Below are 25,414 nucleotides of genomic sequence, written 5' to 3' on the forward strand. Positions count from 1 at the left end.
GTCCTCTTGTGGAGCCGGAGGCGACGGTAGCATGGAGGGGGAGAGTACGTCGGCAGTGCTCTCGGGCTTTGTGCTCGGCGCACTCGCCTTCCAGCACCTCAACACGGACTCGGACACGGTGAGCCGAGGGACGGGGCGGGGTCCGGCGTGGCCTGGGGAGAGCCCTGCGCGCGGCCTGCCTCCCCGCTGTTGCCCCGGTCCCCCGCCCGCTCCCCCGACGCCGCCGCGCCTCCTCCCTGCCGTCGCGGCTCTGCCTTCTCTCCCCCTCAGCGGTCCCTAAGGTGCCTCGTGCCCACGAAGTCTTCTCCAGCATTAGCCCTCCCTCTGCTATCCTCCGTTGATTTCCCTTTTCCGACCAGTGTCCCACACGCTCCCGTCTTTCCTCGGCGCCCCTTTCGCTGTGGAAACTTGGGCGTGAAAAGATGGAAAGTTCATGGAGCGTCTTCCCGCTGCTCTGCGGAGCCTGCGGTAAACTTTCCGTTTCTCGCGACGTCCGACAGGCGTTTGCAAAGCCAGGCGGACTTTGTCAGGCAGAGCAGCGCCTGTGCGTGTTTGTTGAGATGGTAGGATGGTAAGGGAATAAAAATAGATGTTAGTGGATGGAACAGCTTAATCTGGTATATCAGATATCTTTTTATTTGCGTTATTAAATTTGTAAAACAGTTTTTAAAAGTACGTTGCCTATTTTCTAAAAGTTCTATGAAATTAAAGGAACACTGTAAAACGTTGAGCTCGGAAGTAGTTAATGTCCTGTAGTACTTTCAGTAACTTGCAGAAAGAACGTCTAAGCATCTAAAATAACCTCCCTGCTGTGTGGTACAATTCGGAGAATACCCTGCTGAACAATGCCTAGTAATTTCTGCTAAGTACATTTTAAGATAACAACACCTGTTTTACTCTCAAAATTGCCTTAATATAGGCCGGGCGCGGTGGCTCACGCCTGTAATTCCAGCACTTTGGGAGGCCGAGGTGGGTGGATCACCTGAACCCACGAGTTGGAGACCATCCGGGACAACCTAGTGAGACCCGGTCTCTACGAAATCTAAACACTACAAAATTGCTTTTTAGCACAATCCTAATAAAAGTCGGAATTGATATGTTTTATGTATATAATTTTAGATAACCTTACACATTAATACCTAATAAAAACAAATATATGACCATATAAAATATATGTGTAGCTGTGGAAATTATTTTGGAATGTCTTTAGTGTAGATAGAGTGGGACCTTAATTCCTCGGTAGCTGAAAGGATTAGCCCTTGGGAAATACCTGGGTGCTAAGGAGGCCCCTGTTTCTCAGATCTTTTTCCTAAAGTCTTTATAGGGTGCACTTGGGTTGCCCCTGCTTCCCTTCCCTGAGTTCGTCTTTGGGAGTATCAAAATCAAGAACACTAGATTCTGGATATCCCCCCGCGTGATTCCAGTAAAGACTCACATTATGGAAATAATCCTTTTTTACTTTTAGGGGAAAACATTATTAATTATTAAGAATATAAAATATTCCTGTAATCCCAGCAGTTTGGGAGGTGGAGGTAGGAGGATCATTTGAGCCCAGGAGTTCAAGACCGGCCTGGGCAACATAAGGAGACCTCATGTCTACAAAAAATTTTAAAAATTAGCCCGGTGTGGTGGCACATGCCTGTAGACCCAGCTACTTGGAAGGCTGAGGCGGGAGGATTGCTTTGAGCCCAGAAGGTCAAAGGAGCAGTGAGCAGTGATTGCACCACTGCACTCCAGCCTGGGTGACGACAGAGCTAGACCTCTTCTCAAAAAAAAAAAAAAAATATATATATATATATATATATATATATATATATATATATATATATAAAATCTTCATTGTCAAGCACATTGGATCTTTAAGTGTACCTAGAGAAATTGAATTCTCCAAAACTCAGATGAATTACCACTGGGGTGGCAGAATACAAGTAGATTAAAAGAATTGGGCTCACAGCACTCCTTTTAGAAAAGAGACTCTGAAATTGAATTTTAATCTTTCACATTGTGCATGAGTTTTAATCAGAAAACACTAATCATGTCATTTCGTACCTTAGAAGCGTTCTGTAACTCCCAGAAGCACATGTGGTTAAATCCAGAGTAGTCATTCAGGGTGTCCCATTATTGGCTCGCTCTAATTTACCTTTGATTTCCTTCTGCTCCAAGGCATAGTGCTTTACTCATTCCTCGGTGTGTGCTCATTTCTGGCTTTAAGTCTTATATGCTTCCAAGTGTGCCGAGTTCTCCATGCTCTGCTTACACAAATACTGCCCACCGCTTTAGTCTAATCTGTACTTGCCTCCCCAGGGCCAACTCTAATTATTTCAGGCCAGGCTAATCTCTCCCTTCCTCTCCTCTTTATTTCTACTTTTTTTCTTTTGAGGCAGAGTTTCACTCTATGGCCTGGGTTGGAGTGCAGTGGCATGATCACAGCTCACTGCAGCCTCAACCTCCTGGGTTCAGGTGATCCCAAGTAGCTGGGACTACAGGCATGTGGCACCATGCCTAACTAATTTTTCTCGTATTTTTTGTACAAACGGAGTTTTACCCTGTTGCCCAGGCTAGTACTGAACTCGTGGGCTCAAACCATCTGCCCAGCTTAGGCTCCCAGTGCTAGAATTACAGGTGTGAGCCACCGTGCCTGGCCTCTTCTCATTTTTATTTAACTCTTCATCTTTCCCAAGTAAACTAGAAGCATCTCAGATCTTTCATGTGCCCCCCGACTGGTAGCACATACTTGTATACATAGTAAAATACTCAGAAAATACTGGTTAGTTAAGTGTCTGAACAGTAATTCTATCAGTGTATTCTATATACTGCCTCTTTATCTTCATAGGAAGGTTTTCTTCTTGGGGAAGTAAAAGGTGAAGCCAAGAATAGCATTACCGATTCCCAAATGGATGATGTTGAAGTTGTTTATACAATTGGTGAGTTATTTATTTCTCCTATATTTGAGTCATTTGTGTCTCCCATATTTGATAGTGTATGCTGAAAGGGGTCAGCATAAGTTATTGTTTTTAAATTAAGAAATATAGATGCTGGCCAAGGTGGCTCACACCTGTAATCCCAGCACTTTGGGAGGCTGAGGTGGATTACCTGAGGTCAGGAGTTCGAGACCAGCCTAGCCAACATGGTGAAACCCGTCTACTAAAAATATAAAAATTAGCCAAGTGTAGTGGTGCATGCCTATAATCCCAGTTACTTGGGAGGCTGAGGCCCAAGAATTGCTTGAACCCGAGAGGCAGAAGTTGCAGTGAGCCAAGATCGTGCCACTGCACTCCAGCCTGGGCAACAGAGCGAGACTCTGTCTCAAAAAAGAAAAATAAATTAAGAAATATATATTGATTTTAAAATAATTTAAAAGGATATGTTGTACTCATTTTGCAGTTAAAGTTATGGCCATGGACTGGTCTAAAGTAAGAAATAGTATGAGAGTTAGGAAGCAGATAAGATTACTGCCAGGGAAACAAGGATGAAACACTTGCTGTTTAGTTGGCAGGAAGATGACCCAGCAATAGGAAGACCAAGGAAAAAGATAAAATGTTAAATGCTGCAGAAAAGTTGGAAGATGAGAACTGAGAAAATGCAGTAATTGGATTATTAGATGACTGAAAACCCTCAGTAATTTCTGGAGTGTAATGGGGAAGAGACCAGGCTGCTAAGGGTTTGAAGGGTGGGTGGTAAAGCAGTTATAGCTGGTGGCAGCTTTTCTGTCAGGGAAAAGCAGGGGAGAAACTTTAAAATGTATAGGGAAAAAAATGTTTAAAAGAAATAAAATGTGCCGGGCGCGGTGGCTCACGCCTGTAATCCCAGCACTTTGGGAGGCCGAGGCGGGCGGATCACAAGGTCAAGAGATCGAGACCATCCTGGCTAACACTGTGAAACCCCGTCTCTACTAAAAATGCAAAAAATTAGCCGGGCGAGGCGGCGGGCGCCTGTAGTCCCAGCTACTCGGGAGGCTGAGGCAGGAGAATGGCGTGAACCCGGGAGGCGGAGCTTGCAGTGAGCCGAGATCGCGCCACTGCACTCCAGCCTGGGCGACTAAGCGAGACTCTGTCTCAAAAAAAAAAAAAAAAAAAAAAGAGAAATAAAATGTATAGGGAGTTTTCTGATTGTCTAACATAGTTTTTCTCTATATGTGTATATATATTTTTAAACAAAATTGGTAGTGTACCTTATAAAAGGTTTGGCATCATATTGTGTCATGTTCACTTTCCAGTGTTGCATAATGCATAATCCTCTACAATATCATTTTTCTTTTTTTTTTTTTTGAGGCAGAGTCTCACTTTGTTTCCCAGCCTGGAGTGCAGTGGTGCGATCTCAGCTCACTGCAACCTCTGCCTCCCGGGTTCAAGCGATTCTCCTGCTTCAGCCTCCTGAGTATCTGGGATTACAGACGTGTGCCACCACGCCCAGCTAATTTTTTGTATTTTTATTAGAGATGAGGTTTCATCATGTCTCAAATTCCTAGGCTCAAGCAGTCCTCCTGTCATGGCCTCCCAAAATGTTGGGATTACAGGCATGAGCCGCTGTACTGGGCCCATCATTCTTTCTGCTGGCTGCATATGTCCTATTGTATAGATGTACCATAATTTATAATTTATTTAACCGTCTAAGAATGATTTTCTGTGTTTCTGTTAAACAGTATTACCATGAACATTTAGTATTGTACGTATCTTTGTGCCTTTGAGTGTATATTTGAAAGTCACATTCCTGGAGGTAGACTAGCTGATTGCCTTTTGGAAAACTTAGGCCATTTTAGGCTTCTCTACAGTATCTAAAAGTGCCTAGGTCCCCATACTCCTTATTTTTTTTGAAATGGAGCCTCACTCTGTCACCCAGGCTGGAGTGCAGTGGTGGGATCCCAGCTCACTGCAACCTCTGCTTCCCGGGTTCAAGTGATTCTCCCTGCCTCAGCCTCCTGAGTAGCTGGAATTACAGGTGACTGCCACCATACCCAGCTAATGTTTGTATTTTTAGTAGAGACAGGGTTTCACCATGTTGGCCAAGCTGGTCTCGAACTCCTGACCTCAGGTGATCCGCCCGCACCGGCCTCCCAAAGTGCTGGGATTACAGGCCTGAGCCACCATGCCCGGCCCCCATGCTCTTGCCAACACTAGGTATTATCAAATCTTTTAATCGTTGCCAATTTGATAAGTGAAAAAATAGCATTTTAATTTGCATTTTGTAATTACAAAAGAGGTTAAGTATTTTTTCACACTTTTTACTTTTTTTCTTGGCCTTTTTATTTGAAAAGGATAGGCCTATCCTATTCTTTGGCTGCATTTGTACTATTTTGCTTTTAGTGATTTGTAATCACATTACTTAAGGAAACTGGGCTTTTGTCATATGTTTTATACATATGCTAATGCAGTTTATAATTTTTTTTCTGCCAACAAATACTTTAATGAGAACCGAGGTCTATAACATATATAGCAGTAACCACCCTGGCCTATGCCTTCTGCTCTAGCCCAAGTCTGGGGCCCAACCAATTACATTTAACCCACATTTGGAAAGCAGGCCATTTTCAGTGTCATCCGTCAGTATCCATCTTCATATAACGTACCAATCTGAGGCTAGAGTGTCAATGTTAACACTTTCTCTCAGGGAAAAGTTAACATGGTAACCCAAACATATAAATAACTTTGAACCATCCTACTGTTCTTCCATCAGGAGGCCCTTAGGAGACCAACAGTTTGGTAAACACTTAAAACTTTGCCAAAATACATTAGAACACGGGAAAAGGGAAAAGCAGTAGAAAGGCTGGCAGGGCTGGGCTCACATATAATTCAGTCCTTAGAGTTAAAGCCTCTTGAGCTGCTCATATGTAATTTAAAAAATAATGTTCCAGGGTCCAAGCCGAAGCCACTTTGGCCAAAATCCTTTATAGAGTGCAAAAAAGCCCTCATGTTTCCACATCTTTAAAATACCATCCAAAGTACACTTACAGAGATCCACATATCCCACGATTGCCCTCTGGTTCATCATACGAGTGCCTACCACATCACCCGGATTAGAGGCAAGAGCTCCAGCTAAACTACACGTAAAGCTGGAAACAAAGCAAGTTAAAGTTGTGTCTTCCATCATTCCTGACAATATTAAATACTTCTTAGTAATATCATAGACTGTAGCTCTACTCCCACAACGATGGCAGCATGCTCAACAGTTGGAACCACACCCCTCCACAGAGCCCTGGTGCCTTTCTGTTGGTACATATCAATGAAGCTGCCAATCATGTTCCCTTGGAACAGACTTCCTTGAGCCTGCATTCGAATCTTTAGAACATCGGTGGGATTGGCTATATTGGAAAATACCACTCCTGACACCACCCCACAGATCATGTTAATTGAAAGAGTTTCATCTTCTAAACGTTCTACAAATAATTGCTTCAAGCTTTGGTAAATCCCAATTTTAATGGTGCCATATGATGCTTGTCTTCGCAAACAGAAGCAATTCCTTAATACAGAGCCAATACACCTTCCTCTTTGTAGATCCAAAACAAAGCTTGAAACATCCGTCTATATTTTATTTCTTTGAAACAGACATCAATGCTTTGGCCTTGAACCTACCTGAAGTGTGTTTTGGTAAGGTCCATGGGGAATGTTCCAAACTCAGCAATGATAGAGGCAAGGCCGCCATATACAAAGGGTTTCCAATTCAGATCAGGCATCTCTTGGCTGTGGTACTTTGCTGCTGCTGCTCAGGTTCATCAGGCGACTGGGAAACTGAGGCTCCCACAGTCAGAAATGCCACTGCAGTGCCAACCCGGAAGCATTGAAACCCTGTAGTTTATAATTTTACTGTAGTTTTTTTTTTTTTGGTTCAGACACTTGAGTTTTAAAAGCAAGCCCTTTATAGCAATACAAGATTATTTTTTAAAAATTAAAAAATAAAAGCAAGCCCTTAGAGCGTATTTTTTTCCCCCTAATTGAAATTAGCGTGCCACCCAAAGTGTCTAACATAGTTCTAGGCATTCGATTTAATTAAGCAAATGTTTACTGAGCAACTACATTGTGGTATTAGGTACAGTGCTAAGCTCTAAGGTATTTGCTCAAATTATTTTAAATGTTGGATTATCACAGATGTTTAAACACGTAAAATCCAACATCAACATATTATTCCATTGCTTTGGTTAAGAAGATTTTCATCATTTTAAATTCCTTTAACAGGTGATTTTATTAATTGGGTAAATTTAGAGCACAGCATTTTTAGAACTCAGTGAAAATGTGGCAACTTTGAATTTATCTTTTGTGTTGGACTTGTTAGACCATTATTTAGAGGAAATATAGCATTGTGGTTCCAGGTGAGGTTCTGGGTTTTGAACTCTGGCCCTACCACTGGATTGGGCAAGCCACTTGTCTCTCTTTGCCTGTTATATCATCTTTGAAAGGGGAATAATGATAGTATATGTCTCAGATTTGTTGTGAGGATAAACATCAGATGATCAGTGGTAAGATACTTCCTGGCATGAGGTAAAGGTTCAATATGCAGTATTCAAATGATTGTGAATTGAATTAATGTAATCATAACTAAAAAATCCTTTTCTTCCAGACGTTCAGAAATATATTCCATGCTATCAGCTTTTTAGGTAAGTAGTAGTGCTAGTAAGTAAATGATCCATTGTGAAAATTACTCTCTGCAAGTGAAATAGTTTTTAAAACTAACAGATTATCTTAGTTATCACCTATACATGGTGGTACTGAGTAGAATGGAAAGGTTTTTTTAAATAGCTGAAAAAAATCACTTGTGTATTGTCCACCCTAGTAGTTCTTTCTCTGTATTTATATTACTTCAAGCTGATCTTCATTACCTTTCCCAAGCACCAGTTTACCTTGAGAATTGCTTTTCCTTCTCACACCCAGTCACCTCATTGCATATTATAAACTCAGTAAATGAAGTGTTCTTGTACATCATCAATAGCAGCCCTTTTTTCTATCCTTTTATTTCAGCATATTTTAGCAACTGGTTCCTTATTTATATTTTTTAGTGTTATCTTTTATCTGTTAGCTGGTCATGTTCTTTGTTTTTCTTTTTGAGACAGGGTCTCACTCTGTCACTCAGGCTGGAGTGCAGTGGCGTGAACACAACTCACTGTAGCCTTCATCTTCTGCGCTCAGGTGACCCTCTCCACCTCAGCCTCCCAAGTAGCTGGGACCACAGGCACCAGCCACCACACTCGGCTGATTTTTGTATTTTGGTAGAGACAGGGTTTTGTCATGTTGCTCAGGCTGGTCTCAAACTCCTGGACTCAAGCCATCCTCCTTCCTCGGCTTCCCAGAGTACTGGGATTACAGGCGTGAGCCACTGCACTCAGCTGGTTATGTTCTTTAACCTGTTTCCTATTGCTTTTCTAGGATGAACGCTTGCACTCAGTCCTACAGATAGTCATAGTACTGTTAACTCTAATACATTATGTATTTTTTAGCTTTTTATTGAGTATAGCGTACACGTAGAAAAGTACACAAATAAATGAATTTTCACAAAGCAAACACATGTAATCATGTAACCATAGCAATGTGTAATTTTAATGAAATAGTTTTATGATTTATATAAACTATGCAAGAAAAATCAGCACAAACAGCCTGGGCAACGTGGTGAAACTCTGTCTGCACTAAAAATACAAAAATTAGCCAGGAGTGATAGCATGCGTCTGTAGTCCCAGCTACTGGGGAGGCTGAGGCAGGAGGATCACTTGAACTCAGGAGACAGAGGCTGCAGTGAGCTGAGGTCATGCCACTGCACTCCAGCCTGGGTGACAGAGGAAGACCCTGTCTCCAAAAAAAAAAAAAGAAAAAGAAAAAGATCAGCATAACTATCTTACAGACTACGTACTATACACATCTTTAAAGTTATGTAAGAATTACAGTGGAGCATATGGTTAAGGTGAGAAATAACTGTAGGAGGAGAGCAGAAAAAAGGAGCTTAGCGTGGTCTTAAACTGCTATACCAAGAAAAGGTATAGCTTCTACACTGCCTTTTGTGTAATGGATATGCAAAAATATTTGTTAGATAACTGAGGAACTCTTAGTGGAGACTCATAAAAAGGACTTTATTGAAGGATCTTCTGGACCAACAAAGGATTTAAAGGAGGAGCAAAAAGTGATTCAGTACCTTTTTCAACCACATTAATAATTAGACTAACTTAATAGAGGCTGAGACGTGAAGAAACCATCTATTTCAGTGATGAGAAACCAATGCCTGAGTCTTTTAGCTCTTACAGGATTAAAGCAGAGTGGAAAGGCATTAGGAGAGGCATGTGAAATACTTCTCATTGAGAGGGTAACTGCATATGTCATTAAACAACACAATAATGGGCCTGAAAAGTTCATGATTTAACCAAGGCCACAGATCTAGTTAATGGCAGGGCAAAAATTAGAAGAATAAGGATTTCTTGAGCTCTAATCCAGCATCATACTATGCAGTTTCTTCCTCTTCCTGCTCTGATACAGAGGTTGCTAAAATAGAGCCCCATGATGTATTTTTATATAGCCCTCAATCTGAGACTGTTTACTACTGTTTTTTTTTTTTCTTTTTTTTTTTTTTTTTGAGACAGAGTCTTGCTCTGTCGCCAGGTTGGCGTGCAGTGGCGCAGTCTTGGCTCACTGCAACCTCTGCCTCCTGGGTCCAAGTGATTCTCCTGCCTCAGCCTCCAAGTAGCTGGGACTGTAGGCGGGTGCCACCACGCCTGGCTAATTTTTTTGTATTTTTAGTAGAGACAAAGTTTCACCATGTTGGCCAGGATGGTCTTGATCTTTTGACCCCGTGATCCGCCCGCCTCGGCCTCCCAAAGTGCTAGGATTACAGGTGTGAGACACCCATGCCTGGCCTTGTTTACTATGTTTTTTAAGGGTTGTAAAAAAGGAGGAAAAATATGCAATAGAGACTGGATGTGGCTGTCAAAGCCTGAAATATTTTCTATACGATCCTTTACAGAAAGTGTGTTAACCCTGCACTAAATACATTGTGATGCAGACTTTTCCACTGAAATACACTGATTTGGTTACCTCAGAAATCTGGAGGAAGTACCTCCAAAATAGCCTACTGAAACTTAGTGTATGGATGGATAGATAGAGTTTTTTTTCTTTCTTTCTTTTTTTTTAGACAAGGTCTCTGTTGCCCAGGCTAGAATGCAGTGCTGTGATCTCAGTTCACTGCAACCTCCCAACTCCAAGGTTCAAGCGATTCTCCCACTTCAGCCTCATGAGTAGCTGGGACCACAGGTGTGCACCGCCACACCTGGCTTTTTTTTTCTTTTTTGTATTTGTAGAGATGGGGGTTTGCCATGTTGGCCAGGCTGGTTTCAAACTCCTGACCTCAAGTGATCCACCCACCTCAGCCTCCCAAAGTGCTGGGATTATAGGCGTGAGCCACTGTGCCCAGCTTCTGAAACTTAAAGTCACTTTTTAAAAAATTATGCAGGTGGGTCACGTCTATAATTCCAGCACTTTGGAAGGTGAGGTGGCTGAATCACTTGAGCTCAGGGAGTTGGAGACCAGCCTGGGTAACATGGCGAAACTGCCTCTCTACAAAAAATACAAAACAATTAGCGCGGTGTGTTGGCGTGCCTGTAGTCTCAGTTTCTAGGGAGGGTGAGGTGAAAGGATTGCTTGTGAGCCGAGATCCAGCCCAGGTGACAGAGCGAGACCATGTCTCAAAAAAAATTATGCAGTTTGACATGACTTCTGCATGATACATCAGTTTCTACATAAAATGCCACCCCATTCATCTTCTCCCCAGAAACTTCACATAAACCTAGTGCTTCCACAGATGATGTGCACTGTTATCCTGTTGCTAATCTTACCCTAATATACTGCTTTATGCTCGGATTTGAGCTCAGAAGTGGACCATTCTAGGGAAATATAGGAATAAATTCTTGTATTTAGAGAATAATTTCTTGTATTTTGATATTGGAACTGTAAGTAGGCAAATACTGGAAATACAATTAGATGACAGAGTCTGCTCTGTTGCCCAGGCTGGAGTGCAGTAGAGCCATCTCATCTCACTGGAAACTCTGCCTCCCAGGCTCAGGTGATCCTCCCACCTCGCTCCCTCTAGAAACTGGGGCTACAGGCACACACCACCACGCCCCAGCTAATTTTTGTATTTTTTTGTAGACAGGGTTTTGCCACATTGCCCAGGTTGGTCTTGAACTTCTGGGCTTGAGCCATCCACCCCCCTCAGCCTCCCAAAGTGCTGGGATTACAAGTGTGAGCCACTGTGCCCTGGCAAAAATTATTTATAAAGGATTTTGTATAACATGTTTAACCCATAGAAAATATTGTTGATCTTAATGAATGGTAAAAAGAAGAAAATATTATTTGCAGTCTCTGTTATTGGAAGAGAAAGAAAGCTGGAAGTAGACTCTTTTATCTTTTAATTCTTCCTACATCTTGGATATTCCAACTCCTGAACAAAGACTACTATTCTAAACCAAACAAAACCTATTCCCTTCCCCCAGCCCAAAAAACCCAGCCACCTCCTAAAATACATAGCTTTTGTAACTAGCAGTGAATAATAAATTGACCTTTTGTTATTGTGCTTCATTACTGGTTATACATTCTTTCATATGTATCAATGTTGTAAAAAATATAAATGAGTAAACTGAATGAATTGTGAACCGGCTATGTGAACTTACATTATAATACCTGTATTTCATGGATAGTTTATTGTTTTAGGTTAAAAAAAAAAAAACGATTCCCAAAACTTGTCTCCTAAGTTACACCTTTTTCCTTTTCATTGCTTTATGGACTTTATGTTTCTACCACTTTAAGTCAGTTAATTTGAGAACTTTCTCTACTATTTGTTTTAGGACTTCATCTGACGAGCAAATAGGTATATGGGCTTTGGGTATTGGGTTAGGAATAACTAAAATTTAAAATACTAATAAAATTATTTATATTTTTAGCATATTTGAAATACCTTTAATTTTGGCTTTTACAGCTTTTATAATTCTTCAGGTGAAGTAAACGAGCAAGCACTGAAGAAAATATTATCAAATGTCAAAAAGGTATTCTCTAATTTATCTTTCCTTTTTTTGGTATTACTTGCTTTGTTTTTGGTTCTTAAAAACACACAGTACTTTGACAGAATTTTTAAGCAGTGTTTGACACCATGGTATCCTGTAAAGTCGGTAAGAAAAGGTTTGTTCTTCCCAGAAATTCAAAGCGGTTGCTCTGAAAATAAAATTAGTAATTAAAAATATTAATTTTGTTCTCATCCTTTGACTAATATAATTAACATTTATCTCTTTCTCTTGTGTTTCCACCATACCCCTTCCCGCTACCATTTATTCTGTGACCTAATCAGTTCTGTTATTTTACTTGGCTGTAGTTTTTTGGGTTTTTTTGCTTTGTTTTTTTGAGATGGAGTCTTGGCTTTGTCACCCAGGCTGTAGTGCAGTGGCATGATCTCGGCTCACTACAACCTCTGCCTCCTGTGTTCAAGCGATTCTCCTGCCTCAGCCTCCCGAGTAGCTGGGATTACAGGCACTCACCACCACACACTGTGCCTGGCCTCAGTTATTATTTTTGATAGATACTGCAGGGATGTTTCCTATATAGCACTGAATTTGGATCCTCTACAACATACTTCATGTTTGGTTAAAAGTTGTTGAATGATCAAAATGGATTTTTCCCCCAAATACAAAATTTTTTCAAGGCACTACTTTTTCTCTTAAAACTTTGATTTGAAAATAAAAATAGATTAATTGAAAGATGTTTCTTGGCTGGGCGCGGTGGCTCACGCCTTTAATCCCAATACTTTGGTTGGCTGAGGAGGGTAGATCACAAGGTCAGGAGTTCCAGACCAGCCTGACCAACGTGGTGAAACCCCGTCTCTACTAAAAATAAAAAAAAAAAAAAAAAAAAAAAAAAGCTGGGTGTGGTGGCGCATGCCTGTAATCCCAGCTACTCAGGAGGCAGAGGCAGGAGAATCAGTTGAACCCGGGAGGCAGAGGTTGCAGTGAGCTGAGATCATGCCATTGCACTCCAGCCTGGGCAACAGAGCCAGACTCTGTCTCAAAAAACGAAAAAAAAAGATGTTTCTTTCAAAAAATGTGTTTGGCTGAAAATGATTGTTCCCCCCCCCCAATCAATTTGAGTATTTAAAAATGTACCTATAAAAATACCTTATTTTTAAAAACTAATTTTAATTTCCTCAATTTAAATGTGCAGATATAAAATTTAGTTGCTGAAACTCATAGATCTATAAGCAAAGTGGTTGGTGTTCTCTTTGTCTTAAGTAAAGGAGAATTATTTTCCGAGTTAAAAAAAGGTCTAGTAATATAAACACATTTGCTTAGTATGTTGTAGTTTACAAAACCCTTTAATCTGATCTTAATCTTGAAACCAATTTTGTCAGGTAGGTGATATCATTCCCATATAAATTTTAGGTAAAAGCTGTAGGGTTCAGTTTAACTTATTTAACAAACCAAGTGTCCATCCAGGCAATTAATTTGTTTTCAGGGAGTGATTGCCTTTTAAGTGAATCATTGGCATTGATATTTTTTTCATTTAAATTTTGACTAAAGATTAAGATTGCAAGATAGCAAATGCCATAAAAGAAACTACAGGAAGTCAAGAATTTACTTCTCCCTTTTAATCTATATTGATCAAAATTATACGCTTTTAAATGAATGGAAAGTAAGTCAGTTTGTATATTTTTTTAAGCATATGATTAAGTGTATTCTTTGTTTATATATGCCCAAAATCTTTCTAAATATTAAGAAAACCATTTTAAGGTTGTTTATTTTATTTAATTATAGTAGTAAGACATATTGTAACTATTAAGATGTACATTCTTTTTTTTTTCTGTATTTCAGAATGTGGTAGGTTGGTACAAATTCCGTCGTCATTCAGATCAGATCATGACGTTTAGAGAGAGGCTGCTTCACAAAAACTTGCAGGAGCATTTTTCAAACCAAGACCTTGTTTTTCTGCTATTAACACCAAGTATAATAACAGAAAGCTGCTCTACTCATCGACTGGAACATTCCTTATATAAACCTCAAAAAGGGTAAATGTTGGCCAGTCATTGGCTGTATTAAACTAATAGAAAAATATATCTAGTATTTAGTAGTTTTTGCAGCTTACAAAGTGTTCTCATATATTGTCGCATCAGATTGTCACAATAACCCTCAGAAGTAGATCTTACCATCTGTTACTTTATAGGTGGGAAAATAATGGTCAGATAAGGAAATTAGAAGCCTAGTGTGGAATGATGACTTGTATTCTGGCACTGAAGATTTGCTCTTATTTACTATTTAAGGTGGAAAAAAACTTTATATTGATTGATAAAGGGTATAATTTAGAATTTAAGCCTAGATACTTGAGTAGCTTTTCTATAACTGAGCAAAGAAACAAAGTAGCTCTTGATGGTCCACTAAAATGAGTCTAACCAGGGACTCCCTACAGGTTGTATATAGTAAACTACATTTTCATAGAATATGAGAATTACATTAAAAGAGTACCAACTAAGAATAATTTTATTGTTCATGGAAGATAGGGTAAATCTCAATGTTAATACTGCCTTATTTACACATGTACTAATCCAAGGAGCCATTAAACTGCTTTTCCACACCATTATACTAAGCACATTTCACAGCTTTACATGTCACCTGGGCCCAGTGTGGTGACTCACACCTGTAATCCCAGCACTTGGGAGGCCAAGGCAGTAGGATCACTGAGCAACATAAGGAGACCTCATCTCTACAAAAAACTTAAAAATTAGTCGTGTGTGGTGATGGGCACCTGTAGTCCCAGCTACTTGGGAGGCTGACGCAAGAGGATTGCTTGAGCCCGGGAGGTTGAAGCTGCATTATTGAGCCATGATTGCACCACTCCATTGTAGCCTGGGAGACAGAGTGAGACGCTGTCTCAAAAAAAAAAAAAAAAAAAGCAGTTGTCTCAAGTCAGTAAATTCTATTTTGGATAAGCAGTAAAGAATGGGTTTTGGGGAGCATATTTTTTAAATCTTGTAGGGGACAAGTAGTCTATTCTAGCAGGTAGATACTAATCTTTCTTTTCATTCTAAATTTATAAAGTTTTATTTTGTCAGACTTTTTCACAGGGTACCTTTAGTGGTTGCCAATCTGGGCATGTCTGAACAACTAGGTTATAAAACTGTATCAGGTTCCTGTATGTCCACTGGTTTTAGCCGAGCAGTACAAACACACAGGTAAGATTCAACTGCTTTCTCACAAAACTTCTATTCACCTTTGAAATTAATTTTCTTATTTCTCAAACAACAGCAGAATAAAAATGAAAGGGAAAACTAATCCATTACTCAAGTAAACTAGGCTGTTTTTTTTTTTTTTTTTTTTTTTTTTTTTGAGACGGAGTCTCGCTCTGTCGCCCAGGCTGGAGTGCAGTGGCACGATCTCGGCTCACTGCAAGCTCCGCCTCCTGGGCTCATGCCATTCTCCTGCCTCAGCCTCCCGAGTAGCTGGGACTACAGTCACCCGCCACTACACCCCGGTAATTTTTATTTATTTTTATTTTTTAATTTTTTTGTATTTTTTTTTTAGTAGAGACGGGGTTTCACTGTGTTAGCCAGGATGGTCTTGATCTCCTGACCTCGTGATCCGCCCGCCTCGGCCTCCCAAAGTGCTGGGATTACAGGTGTGAGCCACCGCACCTGGCCAACTAGGCTGTTTTTACCTTCCTCATCCCCTCCTGTTAGTGCTTGTCTACTTACAAGATACAAAAAAGGTGGTGGTTAGTCCAGGCATGGTGGCTCACACCTGCAATCCCAGCACTTTGGGAGGCTGAGGCAGGAGGATCTCTTGAGCTTAGGAGTTGGAAACTAGCCTGGGCAACACAGTGAAACCCCATCTCTACAAAAGAAATTAAAAAAAAAAAGTACTGGGAGGAGCTTGTTGCATATCCTGTTAATTTTAGCGTATCTATTCTAGGTGAGAATAAGTATATAGCCTAAAAATTATAATTTTCTAAGGCAGTGGTTCAGATTAAAGGCTTCGAAATTAGATATTTGTAAAAATCAGACTTCACCCAAGACTTACTCATACTATAGGCTGCTTAGATATAACTTTCTTTGTGGCCATTAAAGAAGTAATGTCAAAAACAGCAATACTGGTAGTATAGGATACCTACTAGAGTGTAAACTTCGAGATTAAGGGGTTAGGTTTTACTTACTTACTTTTGTGTCCCCACAGTGCTACCAGTTTAAAAACTGAATACCATATTTCTTTGATTCTGAGGTACACATTTTCCTGTTTTTTTTTTTTTTTTTTTTTTGAGACGGAGTTTTGCTCATGTTGCCCAGGCTGGGGTGTAATGGCATGATTTCAGCTCACTGCAGTCTCTGCCTCCCAGGTTCAAGCGATTCTCCTGCCTCAGCCTCCTGAGTAGCTGGGATTACAGGCATGCACCACCATGCCCAGCTAATTTTGTATTTTTTTAGTAGAGATGGGGTTTCTCCGTGTTGGTCAGGCTGGTCTCAAACTCCCGACCTCAGGTGATCCGCGCGCCTCGGCCTCCCAAAGTGTTGGGATTACAGGCGTGAGCCACCACACCTGGCGAGATGCACTTTTTTCATATTTATCTCTGACATTGGGATGTCTTACGAGTCATGCCTTCTTAGAATTACTTTTTTCCTTATTTCATGGATAATAAAATAATGATGTCTCTTTCAAGTAAAGGTAACTTGAATTCAGTAAAATATTTAAAAAATTGACTCTGGTTCCCATTGCCAATAGAGACCTTTTTTCCTTCCTTCAATTTTTACCTATTTTTATGCAATCTTCCCCCATCCCCTGCCCATCCTCGCCTTTTTGGGAGACCTGTCAATAGTACTTAGGAGGCTAAAATGTTTGCTAATGTGAAGATCAATGAAGTAGGTTTTGTGGTTGGTTTTTCTGCATACACATAGATTGACAAAATTATGGTTCCTACAAAACCAGTAAAAAGAATCTTCCATTGCTCCTTGACAATAAGTTTTTCACCTTATCATGAAAATGAGTTTTGTGTATTTGCCTGAGGAAATGGTAATTTTTTACAGCTCTAAATTTTTTGAAGAAGATGGATCCTTAAAGGAGGTACATAAGATAAATGAAATGTATGCTTCATTACAAGAGGAATTAAAGGTAAGTTAACAGATCAAACACTTCACTTCTAGATAGAGTTCATATCGAGTTAATGACTGACATTTTTTAGGGATAACCTGATATCTTGATTAGATTTATACAGTTATGTGTTGCTTAACGAGGGCTATACCTTCTGAGAAATGTATCATTAGGCAATTTCATCATTGTGCAAACATATACTTAAACAAACCTGTATTTTTACTTTTTAGTTTTCACAGGGAAAACCAAATGTCCCCAAATTATTGAATATCAATCATTTCCCCTATTTGATCTGTAATGCCAATATCACGTGCTGTATATCAGCTTTCTATATGTGCTCCATTATAATCTTGTGAGACCCCATCATAGATGCTGTCCCTTGTTGAACAAGATGTTGTTATTCCTTTAGCTTCATTGACTGAGACGTATTTCTTTAGCCGTAGTAACAAAGATTGCAATCTCAGTGGCTTACAACAACCATGGTGTGGTCTTGCTCACATTATATCTTGGCTGTAGCTCTATTCCTTTTCTGAATGTCACCTTCATCCGGGATCCAGGCTGAAGGAGCAGCCCTTATTTGGGACATGTTCTCATGGCATAAGGCAAACAGTAAGGAAGGTAGTGGAGCCAGGCATGGTGGCTGACGCTTGTAATCCCAGCACTTTGGGAGGCTGAGGTGGGCAGATCACGAGGTCAGGAGATCAAGAGCATCCTGGCTAACACGGTGAAACCCCATCTCTATTAAAAATACAAAAAAAGGCCGGGCGCGGTGGCTCACGCCTGTAATCCCAGCACTTTGGGAGGCCGAGGCCGAGGCGGGCGGATCACAAGGTCAGGAGATCGAGACCATCCTGGCTAACACTGTGAAACCCCGTCTCTACTAAAAATGCAAAAAATTAGCCGGGCGAGGCGGCGGGCGCCTGTAGTCCCAGCTACTCGGGAGGCTGAGGCAGGAGAATGGCGTGAACCCGGGAGGCGGAGCTTGCAGTGAGCTGAGATCGGGCCACTGCACTCCAGCCTGGGCGACTAAGCAAGACTCTGTCTCAAAAAAAAAATAATAATAAAATAAAATACAAATACAAAAAAATTAACCGGGCATGGCGGCGGGCGCCTGTAGTCCCAGCTACTCGGGAGGCTGAGGCAGGAGAATGGTGTGAACCCGGGAGGTGGAGCTTGCAGTGAGCCAAGATCGTGCCACTGCACTGCAGCCTGGGTGATAGAGCAAGACTCCATCTCAAAAAAAAAAAAAAAAAAAAGCTAATGGAAATTCACAACAGCCCTGAAAACTGTGCTTAAAATGGCCATGTCACTTCCACTCACATTTCATTGACCTGAACACATCACATGGTAATAGGCAGGGATATATAATCCTTCTTACAGAATAGAGGGAAGTATATTTGATAACAGTATATACTTCCCTCTACTTCATGTGTCAGTTCTACTTCATGTGTCAGTTCAGGTCCTTTGAGAACTAGATGTCAAGATGGGATTATAAGTGCAGGAGATTTACTGGACCTGAGAAGGATAAAGAAGAGGAAGCAATAACAGGCATGAAGAGCCTTCAGACAACACTGCAAGTCTGACCCCTGCGAAAGGAGAGGGGGTAAGAGGACAAGTAGTTAGGAAGAGCCTCAGACTGCAGTGCCATTTTAAGGAAGTTCCACTAGGCTGATGGGGAGTGTTTGAGCAAAGTTGCCCAAAAATTGTTCTATAGGCATGGACTTGCACTAATACCTGCACTGTGCTTAGTCATTGGCTAGGAACAGCCCAGGGGAAGTGTGGCTTAAGAGCAAACACACTGGTAGATCCAAAGCTGGGGCTGTTAAGTCGACTATGCTTTCCCCAGTTGGAGATCTTAGTAAGGAGTATATTTCCATACTCCTTACTAAGCCACCATACTCATCAGTAGAGCACACTAACAGAAAAGCAGTTAAAATATTTTGATTCGTATTACACTACTTTTTTCATATGAAACAGGAATTTTAGATGGTGAAAACATCCAGAATCTCACCCTTTTATTTATTTTTTAGAGACAGTGTCTTGCTCTGTTGCCCAGGCTGGAGTGCAATGGCATGATCTCAGCTCACTACAACCGCCACCTCTTGGGCTCAAGTGATCCTCCTCTCTCAGCCTCCAGAATAGCTGAGACCACAGGTGTGCACCACTATGCCCAGCTTTTTTTTGTACTTTGTGTAGAGACAGGGTTTCACCATGTTTCCAGGCTGGTCTCCAACCCCTGAGCTCAAACAAGCCACCCTCCTTGGCCTCCCAAGGTACTGAAGTACTGGGATTACAGGTGTGAGCCACCACATCCAGCCTGGACTCTCACTATGTTAACATAACTATTTTCACTCTGCCATGTGCTCCAGTTTTTCCTTAATATATGTATACTTTGATATAGTTGACAGTCACAGTGACATAAATTTGTGTCATGATTTTTAAAAAATTTGATACATCAAACATTGTTCCTGTTGCTACATATTCTTTAGTTGTTTTGTTTTTGCATTTTTTTTTTTTTTGTTTGTTTTGAGACAGAGTGTCAGTATGTCGCCCGGACTGGAGTGCAATGGCGCGATCTTGGCTCACTGCAACCTCTGCCTCCCAGGTTCAAGCGATTCTCTTGCCTCAGCTTCCCAAGTAGCTGAGATTACACACACCCACCACTATGCCAGGCTAATTTTTGTATTTTTAGTAGAGACGGGGTTTTGCCATGTTGCCCGGGCTGCTCTCGAAACCCAGACCTCAGGTGATCCACCTGCCTCGGCCTCCCAAAGTACACAGGTGTGAGCCACCATGCCTGGCCTCTTTATTTTTAATGGCAATATATTTCATAGAGCAATGTTATGGAAAAATATCAACTTGGGCTAAAATAGGGAATGTAACGTAGAGGTATATCATAAGAACTATAAGCAGAAAGCAGCTGAACTTTAGGAAGGAATTGTAACCAGGAGCTAGAAAGCCAATAGAACTTTCTGTCTGCACATTGTTATCCTTCCAGACGTTTTTGTTTCTTCATCCACTGGCAGGCCAGAAAACAGCCAACCTATAGCTCCTGCATTTAGATGTCTTCTAGAGCATAAGATTTGCCAATTGGCTATGTGATACCTCCAGATTGCCAGGCAAGAATCTAATTGGTTCTGTTTGGGTCAGCTCGGGTGAAAGATGGGTACAGGGGTAACTGGCAAAACTCTTATGTCAAGGCAAAAAGTTTGTAAAAAGTAGGCTTGGCAGACATCCTAAAAAGTGTCCACTAAAACTGGCAAAACAACTATTAGCCTACAATTGGAAATTAGTTTTTTTTTTTAAATGTTCTCCCCTCCCCCAGTTGTTTTATGTTATACTAAGAAACATCATCTTATATTTTTGTTGTTATTAAGATATATTCCCGAATGGAATTATGGCATCAAAAGTTATTGGTATTCATACTTTTAAAACTAAAGACACACAGAACTGATCTGCTTTTCAAAAGTAGTGTGTCTTACAGGAAAAACTCTTCAATAGTATCCTTTCATAATAGTAAAAGTCACTTTGTTTTCACTTACTGTGAGTTTCTTAGTGTTAAATGTATGCAGTAACTCTGCATCTGTATTTTTTGTTTCAAAGTTTTTTTGTTTTTTTTTTTGAGACAGGGTCTCACTGTATTGCCCAGGCTGGAGTACAGTGGTGTGATTTCGGCTCACTGCAACCTCTGCTTCCTGGGCTCAAGCAATTCACGTGCCTCAGCCTCCCGAGTAGCTGGGACTACAGGCATGCATCACCACACCTGGATAATTTTTTATATTTTTAGTAGAGATGGGGTTTCACCATGTTGCCCAGGCTGGTCTCAAACTCCTGAGCTCAGGTAGTCTGCCCGCCTCACCCTCCCAAAGTGTTAGGATTACAGGCGTGAGCCACTGCAGCCTGGCCCATGAGTTCATATTTCAGTTTATTTCTGTGTATTTTCAGTGAAATTAACTGGCATGATAAAAACTGTATAAATGAGAAGTTACTACCTCTGAAAACGCATTTTATAACATATAAGGCTTATTTATAACCTACAAGTGCTTGTTACTGAGGTCCTCCAGAAAATAAAATGTATATAAAAGGCAAATAGTTTTCGGTATTATATACCACCAATGACTTTATATTATTTGTGAATCCAGACTATGTTAGTACAGAGGTTGAAATCTTAACCTATGCCCTTCAATTATTTTATTTTGCAGAGTATATGCAAAAAGGTAGAAGACAGTGAACAAGCAGTAGATAAACTAGTAAAGGATGTAAACAGATTAAAACGAGAAATTGAGAAAAGGAAACGAGCACAGATTCAGGCAGCACGTAAGTAAACAACACGTCTCTACTTTCTGTGCTAAAAATTTTTATTTTTTATTTTTTTGAGATAGAGTGTCGCTCTGTCACCCAGGTTGGAGTACAGTGGTGTGATCTCAGCTCACTGCAACCTCTGCCTCCTGGGTTCAAGCGATTCTTCTGCCTCAGCGTCCCAAAAAGCTGGGATTCCAGGTGCCTGCCACCATGCCTAGCTAATTTTTTTGTATTTTTAATAGAGACAGGGTTTCACCATGTTGGCCAGGCTGATCTTCAACTGCTGACCTCAAGTGATCCACCCGCCTCAGCCTCCCAAAATGCTGGGATTATAGGCGTGAGCCACTACGCTCGGCCCTTCCTGTGCTTTTAAAGAACATAATACTACAGTAGCTATATTGCTGACATGAAAGAACACAACTTTAATTTTGTCTTAGAATACTGTGGCATATAAATTAGAATTCAGAATTATGTATGTTATTCTCACTTTAGATAATAAAACTGTTAAAATCTTTTTGACTTAATTTTACAATAGTTAATTATAAAAGCTTTGTAGAAGAAATGTTGTATGTTGAACTGTTACTCTATTTTGTTTAGGAGAGAAGAACATCCAAAAAGACCCTCAAGAGAATATTTTTCTTTGCCAAGCATTACGGACCTTTTTTCCAAATTCTGAATTTCTTCATTCATGTGTTATGTCTTTAAAAAGTAGACATGTTTCTAAAAGTAGCTGTAACATCAACCACCACCTCGACGTAGTAGACAATCTGACCTTAATGGTAGAACACACTGGCATCCCTGAAGCTAGTTCAGCTAGTACACCACAAATCATTAAGCATAAAGCCTTAGACTTAGATGACAGATGGCAATTCAAGAGATCACGGTTGTTAGATACACAAGATAAACGATCTAAAGCAGATACTGATAGTAGTAACCAAGATAAAGCGTCCAAAATGAGCAGCCCAGAAACGGATGAAGAAATTGAGAAGATGAAGGGTTTTGGTGAATATTCACGGTCTCCTACATTTTGATCCTTTTAACCTTAAAAGGAGATTTTTTTTATTTGGCTGATGGGTAAAGCCAAACATTTCTATTGTTTTTACTATGTTGAGCTACTTGCAGTAAGTTCATTTGTTTTTACTGTGTTCACCTGTTTGCAGTAGTACACAGATAAGTCTTAGTGCATTTATTTCACAAAGTGCTTTTTCAAACATGAGATGCTTTTATTTCCAAACCTTTTTTTCACCTTTCACTAAGTTGTTGAGGGGAAGGCTTACACAGAAACATTCTTTAGAATTAGAAAAGTGAGACCAGGCACAGTGGCTCACACCTGTAATCCCAGCACTTAGGGAAGACAAGGCAGGAGGATTGAGGCCAGGAGTTAGAGACCAGCCTGGGCAACGTATTGAGACCCATCTCTATTAAAAAAGAAAAAATTGGAAAATCAACAATAGCCTTATTTTCACAATATGGAAGGAAATTTATATGAAAAAAGTACGTTATGGCTAGAGTTGCCAGATAAAATGCTGGATACCATGCAATAAATTTGCAAAACATCATCTAAAATTTAAATTTGTCCTACATTTGTACTTGCTAAATCTGGCAGCCTTAATTATTACACAACTATAATGCAACACAAACAGTAATCTCTCCCCTAGAGTCCTTTGCACGAAATTTAGCAAATCCATCATTTTGAATACAGTACAAGCCTGGTAATCAAGTGTATTTGGGATAGGCCAGTGGAACTCAGAATTGGTACATATATACATACATGTCTATCATATTCAATGTCTATTAGGTGTAAATCATCTTTATGTAAAAGACACTACTGGTTTGAGGATAGACTTGTCTAGGAATATTTTGTCCTCCTGTGACAACACCACTATCCATCCCAATGTAACATTTCTACAAAGGGAAGATACCTTAACCAGGCATACTTACATTTGCTAGTTGGAAAATCATTCTGAGCAGTTTTAATTCCATTCAATTGAATGGATTATTGTATGAGCTATTTGGGAATCAGATATAAATGAAAATCACACAGAACCACTTTTATTCAACATATGTAAAATGTGATGAGTGTTAACATTTTAAATAAGCAATCTGCTTAATGGACATTGGTATGAAGGGAAGTGTCATTTTTTTTTTTTTTTTTTGAGACTGAGTCTGGCTCTGTCGCCCAGGCTGGAGTGCAGTGGCTGGATCTCAGCTCACTGCAAGCTCCGCCTCCCGGGTTTACGCCATTCTCCTGCCTCAGCCTCCGGAGTAGCTGGGACCACAGGCGCCCGCCACCTCGCCCGGCTAGTTTTTTGTATTTTTTAGTAGAGACGGGGTTTCACCGTGTTAGCCAGGATGGTCTCGATCTCCTGACCTTGTGATCCACCCGTCTCAGCCTCCCAAAGTGCTGGGATTACAGGCTTGAGCCACCGCGCCCAGCTGGAAGTGTCATTCTTTACCTCACTCCTCAAACACTTTTCTATCCAAAGTTTGGTTTGAGTCAATATTGGCATCATACAACCACTTACTGTAAAATAAGTTTATTGGTGGAAACGTGATATAATTTATTCTCGATATCTGATGTTACAAACTTTAGGGTCCTTGAGATATGCAGGATCCTTGTATGTAACTGGCATAAACCCTGTAAAGAGATAATTAAAGTTCTTGAGAAAACATAATGAACAAAACTTCAGCTAGCTCAATTCAGTTGTTGAGGTGTTCTTTCTTACCCAGTATTTGAGCTCTCTTAATTGCTTTTGTGATTTCTTTCTGTTTCTTCCCACAAAGACCTGTAAAATAAAAAGCTTTCTTATTCATAAAAAATGTCAATATTTAAAGTTTGCAATTTTTTTTTTTTTGAGACAGAGTCTCGCTGGAGTACAGTGAGGCGCACTCTCGCCTCACTGTAACCTCTGCCACCCAGACTCAAGCAATTATCTTGAATCAGCCTCCTCAGTAACTGGGATTACAGGTGTGCACCACCACACCCAGCTAATTTTTTTGTATTTGTAGTAGAGACAGGGTTTCACCATATTGGCCAGGCTAGTCCTGAACTCCTCACCTCAGGTGATCCGCCCACCTCAGCCTCCCAAAGTGCTGGGATTACAGGCGTGAACCACCACACCCAGCCTCAACAAGTTTTTAAGTCAAGGGTTGGTAAATCATTTTTGTCAAGTGCTAGAATAATATTCTAGGATTTCTGGGCCATACAGTCTCCATCACCACCACTCAACTCTGCTGTTGTAGCTCGAAAACAACCATATGGCACTATGTAAACAAAACTGCAAAAACAAGTGGGGTTGGGCACAGTGGCTCATGCCTGTAATCTCAGCACTTTGGGAGGCCTAGGTGGGCAGATCACCTGAGGTCAGGAGTTCAAGACCAGCCTGGCCAACATGGAGAAACCCCATCTCTACTAAAAATACAAAAATTAGCCAGGCATGGTGGTGCATGCCTGTAATCCCAGCTACTCGGGAGGCTGAGGCATGAGAATCGCTTCAACCCAGGAGGCAGAGGTTGCAGTGAGCCGAGATTGTGCCAGTGCACTCCAGCCTGGGTGACAGAGTGAGATTCCATCTCAAAAAAAAAAAAAAAAAAAAAAAAAAAGGTGGCATTTGTATATGATGAACCTAATCAAGATAAAAAGGGGGCAGGTCGGATTTGACCTATGGGCCATAGTTTGCTGACACCAAGTTTAAGTATCAATCTAGGAATGATTATAGGATCTTCCAAAACACCAACAACAGTTTTGTAAAGCCCAAGTTTTCTATATAGTTAACTCTGCATAAGACAGCAAAATAATAATCCCCTTGGCCTAGGAGGCTTTTTCATAGTAACTAGCTCTAGTCCCTGTAGTATCTGATCTAGTAGTAATTTATAGCACAATTTGAAAATTTGACAGTTTTCTTAAATGACAGAAATACATTGATATAATTCTTATCTACATATATATTCCCATGATAAAAAACAAAATACCTGTAATGTGCCTTCCATAAATGCATCCAGTAAATGGAGAAACAAACTGGGACAAAAGCTGTT

The 25,414-nt window shown here is 40.5% G+C and overlaps 2 protein-coding genes and 1 pseudogene across 7 annotated transcripts in view; 1 reads left to right on the forward strand and 2 right to left on the reverse strand.

The window, feature by feature from the left end:
- On the forward strand, positions 1–24,063 carry ABRAXAS1 (abraxas 1, BRCA1 A complex subunit). 6 transcript variants are annotated; one of them, XR_012434829.1, is made up of 10 exons: positions 1–118; positions 2,834–2,924; positions 7,549–7,585; positions 11,938–12,004; positions 13,817–14,010; positions 15,052–15,171; positions 17,014–17,098; positions 19,108–19,231; positions 21,280–21,394; positions 21,977–24,063. XR_012434829.1 is itself a non-coding variant. In XM_005554897.5 (9 exons), the coding sequence occupies exons 1-9, from the start codon at positions 32–34 to the stop codon at positions 22,408–22,410; spliced, it is 1,230 nt and encodes a 409-aa protein (XP_005554954.3). In that variant the 5' UTR covers positions 1–31; the 3' UTR covers positions 22,411–24,063. The 6 variants fall into 6 exon arrangements, 4 of the variants coding, with proteins under 4 accessions (XP_005554954.3, XP_073895885.1, XP_005554955.3 ...); XR_012434830.1 differs by lacking the exon at positions 15,052–15,171; XM_005554897.5 differs by lacking the exon at positions 19,108–19,231.
- On the reverse strand, positions 5,800–6,667 carry LOC102118471 (brain mitochondrial carrier protein 1 pseudogene; annotated as a pseudogene).
- The window catches only part of MRPS18C (mitochondrial ribosomal protein S18C), a 5,778-nt gene continuing 3,769 nt past the window's right edge, over positions 23,406–25,414 (reverse strand). The window contains exons 4-6 of the mRNA XM_005554904.5: positions 25,352–25,409; positions 24,106–24,165; positions 23,406–24,017 (exon numbers count right to left, since the gene is read on the reverse strand). Coding sequence (XP_005554961.3) covers positions 23,941–24,017; positions 24,106–24,165; positions 25,352–25,409 — 195 coding nt within the window. The 3' untranslated portion in view covers positions 23,406–23,940. The remainder of the gene's footprint in view (positions 24,018–24,105; positions 24,166–25,351; positions 25,410–25,414) is intronic.

The sequence above is a fragment of the Macaca fascicularis genome, chromosome 5 (genome assembly GCF_037993035.2).
Source record: "Macaca fascicularis isolate 582-1 chromosome 5, T2T-MFA8v1.1".
Lineage (NCBI taxonomy): Eukaryota > Metazoa > Chordata > Mammalia > Primates > Cercopithecidae > Macaca > Macaca fascicularis.

What these genes read in the sequence shown, in the direction of transcription:
- ABRAXAS1 (XM_005554897.5), top strand. Translation starts at nt 32, where the DNA reads ATGGAGGGGGAGAGTACGTCGGCAGTGCTCTCGGGCTTTGTGCTCGGC. An exon ending in TCAACACGGACTCGGACACG is followed by an intron (nt 119 to 2,833) that starts GTGAGCCGAGGG and finishes TTATCTTCATAG; the next exon opens with GAAGGTTTTCTTCTTGGGGA. An exon ending in TATTATCAAATGTCAAAAAG is followed by an intron (nt 12,005 to 13,816) that starts GTATTCTCTAAT and finishes TCTGTATTTCAG; the next exon opens with AATGTGGTAGGTTGGTACAA.